The 6,554-nt window shown below is 57.5% G+C and overlaps 1 protein-coding gene across 1 annotated transcript in view; it reads left to right on the forward strand.

The window, feature by feature from the left end:
• ADAMTS16 (ADAM metallopeptidase with thrombospondin type 1 motif 16) overlaps nucleotides 1-5,559 on the forward strand; it is a 141,362-nt gene extending 135,803 nt beyond the window's left edge. Inside the window, exons 22-23 of the mRNA XM_032415178.1 lie at nucleotides 3,942-4,089; nucleotides 4,469-5,559. Coding sequence (XP_032271069.1) covers nucleotides 3,942-4,089; nucleotides 4,469-4,584 — 264 coding nt within the window. The 3' untranslated portion in view covers nucleotides 4,585-5,559. The remainder of the gene's footprint in view (nucleotides 1-3,941; nucleotides 4,090-4,468) is intronic.
• Nucleotides 5,560-6,554: the final 995 nt, after the last annotated feature.

Here is a 6,554-nt window from a genome sequence, read left to right on the forward strand (position 1 = left end):
TGCACACTCCAGGGCATGCACACACATGGGCATGCACACACACACACACGGGCATGCACACGCAGGCATGCACACACCGCACACAGAACACACAGGCTTCCTGCAGCCTGCTGTCCAGTTGCCTGTCCACCTCTAAGAATTTGCTGCTGATCTGCTATCTTCGTCTTGCAGTTACGGGTGGACACAGGGAGACAAGAACCTTCTTGCTGACACTGCTGGATAAGGGCCACAGCACATGCCACCCGAGTCGAGGGCGTTTCTATTTGTAAGCCATTAAATTTGTACAAAAACTCCCAGCTGCGTTTATGTTTATTTAGAGCAGAGGTTGTAATGATGAGGCCCTTGAGGGCTGTAGTCTCTCATCCTGACCTGAGACCTTGGTCTCGGGGACAGTGGGGAGCGCTCCGGTGGGGAGCAGCTGCAGACTTGGAGAGAGAGCACCCCACCCCCCAGGCCCCAGGAAGGAGACAAAAAGGGAGAAGCATTCATGGGTCTCCCCGGAGGGGAGAGATGTCATCACAGTGGGACAAGGAAGGTATGAGACCTCAGACTCTCAGGAATAAAAGTGGATTTGTTTACTAGCTGTTCCTGAGTTCGGGAGCTGAGCCTGCCCTGCAAGAAGCCCTTGGCACTCGTGGGTCCCGTGAATGGGGGGGGCACGGATAGAGCCTTTGAATAGAGCCAGCCAACCATCAACCAGGGGCTACAGAGCGGCAGGCATCCCCAGCCTTTTGCCGTTGGGCCAGAGACACACAGTCATCCCTGTAATTTAAAAGAAACCCAGAGGCAGACATTATTTTGAAAATGTATCTCTTTGGATTTCTGATAATGACTAAGAGTGATGATCGGTTTTCCCCAGTCACCTCTTCAGAGCAAATGTAGCGCCTTTGGTGCAGGATGTCCAACAAAGCACGGGGATTGTTCCTGAGACAGACGAAGTCCAGAAGGGAGAGCGTTTTCAGGATTTCAGTGTTCTGGAAAACGTGCGCTTAGCAGGTTGCCGCTCAGACCCCCGGGGAGTCTGAGACGGGCACACCCACAGGGGTCGACTCCGAGGGCGTCAGCACGGAGGGCGCCCAGGAGGTGCCGTCACATTCGACAAGGTTGTTGAATCCTGGGATGGCAAGAAGACCCAGTTTGCTGACCTCGGGGTGGGGGGACGCTCCCCCTGGACCACAGCTGATCCCCCTAGTCGGGCAGTCGTGGAAAGGGCCCTGCCTCAGCTGTGCCTGGCCTCAGGCCTTGGATGAGGGAGGCAGGCATGTGGAGTTGAAGGACGAGAGACAAAGCAGGGGCCCAAGGACCTGGAAGAGGCTGGTGTTCGTGGAGGGAGCAGCCCAGGGATGCTCTTCAGAGGGTGATGCTCCTGCTTCACCTCCCGCGCCCCCTGCACGGGGGGCTGGAACTGCCTCACTGCCCCCTCGGCAGAAAGACCCAGAATTGCCCACCGGCAGGCCATCCTTTGCCCCCCGCGAGTGTGGGCCTCAGCAGGAGACACAGACCGTAAAGAAACATGTTTGCAAATGTTGCCGAGGTCCGGTGGTGGCCCTACCAGGGCTGAAGGCAAGAAGAGGCCCCCTAGAGGAGGGGCACCGGGTCCTCCCTTGTCTGCAGTAGGGACACCCGGGCAGAAGTAAGCAGGTTGGCGGGGGGGGGGGGGGGGGGGAGGCAGTCCACGAGGCTGCCAGGTGACAGTGACACGGGAAGTCTCGGCCCCTTTATGAGACGGCCGGCTCCCCTGATCACACACTGGCCCTGTGCACACTCTACTCGGACTCAGATGTGGCCGGACATGGCTCTGAAAACTAAAAGACGAGAGGAAAAGGTAATTGCCGACGCAGCTCTGGTCAGCTAGAGTGGTGGCTCTGCGAGCCTGGCCCGGCCTCCAGCTGAAGCGCTGTGCGTAGAAATGCAGGATCTCAGGTCCCACCGCAGCTGCCGAAGCTCCGGGTTTGGGGTGGGCCCAGCAGGTGGCTCGCCTGCACGTCGGCTTCGAGAGCCGCTGACCTGGGCTGGAGCTATCAGCCGTGGGGCCTGGATGGATGGCCCTGGCACTCGTCCCCGCGTGTAGGTCGAGGGACAAGGGCAGTTCCCCGTCTCTGCAGCACACTGCCCCCCGCATCCTGCCATGCACAGGAAGAATTACCTAAAATGCTCACATTAAACCCCATCAAGTTAAAGAAGACGCCATCGGCTTTGACTTCCAGATCCAGTCCCAGAGTCTCTCTTCACAAAGCGTGAAGGATCGCAGTTTGAGTAGGGACAGGAAATCCTGGGGACGGGCGACTCCCTTGCGTCCAGCACTCGGCATCCAGTGCCTAGATCGGCCCCTGGTACGTGGGAGGGAGTGATTCTGGTTGTGAATAAATGAGTCTGTGACAAAAAGAATCAAATCACTTCTTCATGATTTTAAGTGGTGCAAAATGATGGCTAGATCTCTTGTGTTCAACTGAGACATGTCGTTAGCAAGACTGGACTTCGGCCCCGGCTGAGGCCAATGCCAGGAGCTCCGCCGATGGCAGAGAGGTCGTGGACGCGTACGGATGCAGATGTGACGCGGGCGAAGCCGTGGGCCCCGGGCCAGTTCCTCCAGCTCTCGGCGGGGCCGCAGCTGGGAGGGGCTCGGAGGGCCAAGTGCAGAGCCGGAACCGTGCTGCGGCGGCCCGCTCGGAGGGGTGCAGTAGGCAGGGGGCAACACGGGGCTCCATCGTGGATGAGGCTGCTGATTCCGACGCCAGACGCGGATCTGCCCACACCGTTCTTTTTTTTCTGATTGCTACGGTCATATATTGAACCTGAGCTATTGACGACTTTCACCGAAGTTGGTCTTGAAGAGAAAGGGGTGGGCCTCACGGAAACGTTCCAGACCCACGTGCATATGAGCGGGAGCCCTGCGTCTTCACCTCCGGGGGCCCCGCTCACAGCGGGTCCTGGGAAAGAAGCAGGAGAGCAGCGGGCTTCTCCCCTGCAGGCTGACCTCAGCTGTGGAAAGCCGGCCTGGGGCGGCCTAACTGCACTTGCTCGAATGGGGGTCTGGCGTGCCGTCTTGTACATTTTGGCAGCCAGCCTGTGCCGTGGATGTACTGGTCCTGCACAGATCTATCCTTGCATTTTACAGGATTTAGCATCCCCACCACGCACCAGATGACTGCAATGTTATCTGACCCCCTCTTCTTGCAGGTGCTCCTTAATTGCCTACATTCTTGACATTTTTGAATGAGGAGTCTTTTTGGAGCACAATTTACATAATTCAGTGAAGACTTCAAGTAGCTCTCTGGACAGATTCACTGCTTGCTGGTTGGGGCTCGTCCGTCTCTCTGATGTCGTGCCCACCATCCAGCTCAGATGGACCCGCGCACATAGTCTGTGGGCTGTGAGCCTGGCAGCTGGGGGAGGATGACCTAGCCATGCGGCTCCTTCGTGCCCTGGTTCCAGTGTGCTAGATTGCCTTAGAGTACCAGGGCCTATGTGTTCCAGAGCCATGCCCATGGGAGGATGCCAGCGAGCCCAGGCTGCTGGTGTGGCCACCTCCAGGCAGGCATCCAGAGTCCAGGAACTTGGGGTCTAGAAGGGACTTCGTTTCATCATGCCTCTGTGGAAGTTGGCTTGTCAAGGTTTTCCCTGGCAAGAGTCCCGGAAAAGGTGCCTGAGTGATGGCCTTCCACGAAGGGCATTGTTTCTGATTCCAGCCCCAGAGCCCGGTAGACCTGGGGAACGATCCTGGTACCCCGAGATATGCTCCAGTTTCCTTGTATTCAGCAGACACGGACCACTCAAAAGCATGTTAGACCTCCAGTACTTGCCCCCTCTGTCCACACATGGGATTAATCCGCAATCTGGTCTGCTTCCCCATGATCACTGAGGAGTCTGGGTGGAGGGGAAGAGAGGGTGCCCCGGACCCCGGAGGCCCCAGATGACCGCTGTGCATGTGTTTTTCCCAGTGCACGGCCAGCTGTGGGGGCGGCGTGCAGACCAGGGCCGTGCAGTGCCTGGCGGGGGGCCGGCCGGCCTTGGGCTGCTTCGTGCACCAGAAGCCCACCGCCTCCCTGGCCTGCAACACCCACTTCTGCCCCATCGCAGAGAAGAAAGGTGAGTATCTGGAGCCCCTTGGCTTGGCCTTGGCATCCCGGGGTGGGCTGTCATGTGTCTGGAGCAGTTCCTTAGTGGGCCCAAGGAAGTGGGGTGCCCACGGTTAGAGAGCCCTGGCGTTGGGGTCTCTGTCTCTTTCAGAGAACGTGCAACTGAAGTTCGGTGGCAGGAGGCTGGACCGTCGTTCCCGGCGTCACTAAGTGTGCAGGTGCCGCACAGAAGGGAGGACAGAACGTCCTGAGGGACGTTCCAAGGAGGGCTTTGTGGAAACAGCCCCTCGCACAGGGCTGCCTCTTCCCTGAAGGGCTGCCCTCCGCAGCCTCAGAGCCATGCCCCCGCCGCCCGGGACCCCGGCTAACACGGCGTCTGTGCTTTTCAGATGGCTTCTGCAGAGACCACTTCCCCTGGTGCTCTCTGGTGCCCCAGCATGGGATGTGCAGTCACCAGTTCTATGGGGATCGGTGCTGCAAGACATGCTCCACCTCCAACCTGTGAGGCCCGGGTGGCCCTGCCCAGGGCGGAGAGTAGAGGTGCTGTGCCTTCAGCCCAGATCAGCTGTGCGCTGTGCATCGGAACGCGGCCAGGAGGATGCAAGCTGGGAGAAGAAGAAGAGCTGTGTCTGGCTCTCTGATGGGACAGAGAGAGTGTGTGCGTGTGTCTGTGTGAGTGTGTGCACGTGTGCAAATCGTGGGTCTGAAGGCATGCCTGGGCACGCATGCGCACACATTTCAGGTGAAGCATGGAGGCAGGCGGGAGGGCCCACTCTGCAGACCCCGAGTCGTGCACATCACTTGTACTTCAGCTGAATCAAGTCAAAAGACAGAAGGAGCCGAACTTGCTAAACGCTAAATATGTGGTGCTTTGGAGAAGGAAGGAAATGCCATGACATTAGGAACATGTACAAAAGATCTGCGGCTACGTACACCGGCCTCCCTCCCACCTCGAGGCCCTGCCCCAGGTCTGGACTAACCAGCCTCCCTCTGGAGAAGGAGCTGGGTGGGACAGCTCCCGGCAGGTGTCCCCACGGCCCCCTCTTCCCACCCCGGGAGCCCCACTTCTCTCTGCTGGGACAAGAGGCTCGAAGGGGCGCCTGCCCTGCCAGGGGGGACACTGGACTAAGGACTCCGTGTCCCAATTGGAGACTTTGCCTCTGGAAATGGGAAACATGAAGTCCTGCTATGGTGCTTTGGTCCCTTTCAGACTCACGCTGGGGGAGAGAACTTTTATAGCCTACGTGTTATCCTTCTCTGTTACGGACAAACGAGCGTTTCTACTCCAACCTGTTCCTTAATGTTTCTCCCTGAAATGACAGAATCACAGGTTATACCAGAATCAGAGAGCGACCAGCTACGCCACACCCCTGCCGTCCTGATGAGCCGCTGGCTGTCCTGCCCGGGCGGACGTCCGCGGATGTGGGGACCCTCAGAACCCCATGCTTCTTTGCGTGTGTTGTGCTGTTTTTGAACTTTTTTCCCGTGAATTTTGGTTGTTTTGTAAGACCCATTCAGAAAGAAGGCCAGCATTTCCGCATGAAGCTGCGCACAGGCCCCCGACACCCCCCGCAGTGTTGGTACTGCTCTGCATTGTCCTTCCTACCACGTGGCTCCATTCCAAATGGGCACCTGGATATTTATATTTGCTGAAGTTTTATAATAAATTTTATATTGTACCGCTTGCTTCTGACCTGCTCTGATTCCTTCTGAATTTTGTGCCTGAGATCCGGGGGCTGGCATGGAGGCAGGGAACTGGTCCAGGGACAGAGTTGGGGCTGGAACAGGTCAGAGGATGAAGTGGCCCTAAATAAGGAGGCTACAGGGAAGACAGCAGGTGACCGGGGATGGAGGTGGCCAGTGTCCTGGGCAGGACGCTGGGGCCACCCGGCCGGGGGACTGAGGTTTTTGCAGCTTCCACTGGAACCTGAGCGGGGACAGCTTCCCTGGGCCACAACTAACTCGAGGGCGACCCCTGACCCTGTGATTCCTGCTTTATTAGACAGGGTTCGCTACAGAAACAGAAAGAACAGGTGTCCCATGGAGAGAGAAGGGAGCCTTATTTTAGGGATCTGGCTCACAGGGTTATGGGGGCTGGCAAATCCAAATTCTGCAGGGCAGAAAGCTGGAAAGAGGGCAGGGTTTCTGCATTGCAGTCTTGAGGCCAAATGCCTCCTTCTCAGGGACACCTCAGTCTTTGCTCTTAGGGCCTTCAACTGATTGGGTGAGGCCCACCCACACTATGGAGGATCATCAGCTTTATTCAAAGTCTACTAATTTAACCAGTAAATGTCAATCATATATAAAATATATCTTCATAGCAACACCGAGTCTAGTGTTTGACCAAGCAGGTGGGAACCATAGCTCAGCAGGTCACCGTGTGGCATCATCCATCACACCACTCCCCTTGGCCTGGATTAAAACAGCCCACATGGGGCACCATGGAACGTCCCACTCACCCTCCAAACCTGCCGG

The sequence above is a fragment of the Phoca vitulina genome, unplaced genomic scaffold (genome assembly GCF_004348235.1).
Source record: "Phoca vitulina isolate PV1807 unplaced genomic scaffold, GSC_HSeal_1.0 scaffold17, whole genome shotgun sequence".
In the NCBI taxonomy this organism is placed as follows: domain Eukaryota; kingdom Metazoa; phylum Chordata; class Mammalia; order Carnivora; family Phocidae; genus Phoca; species Phoca vitulina.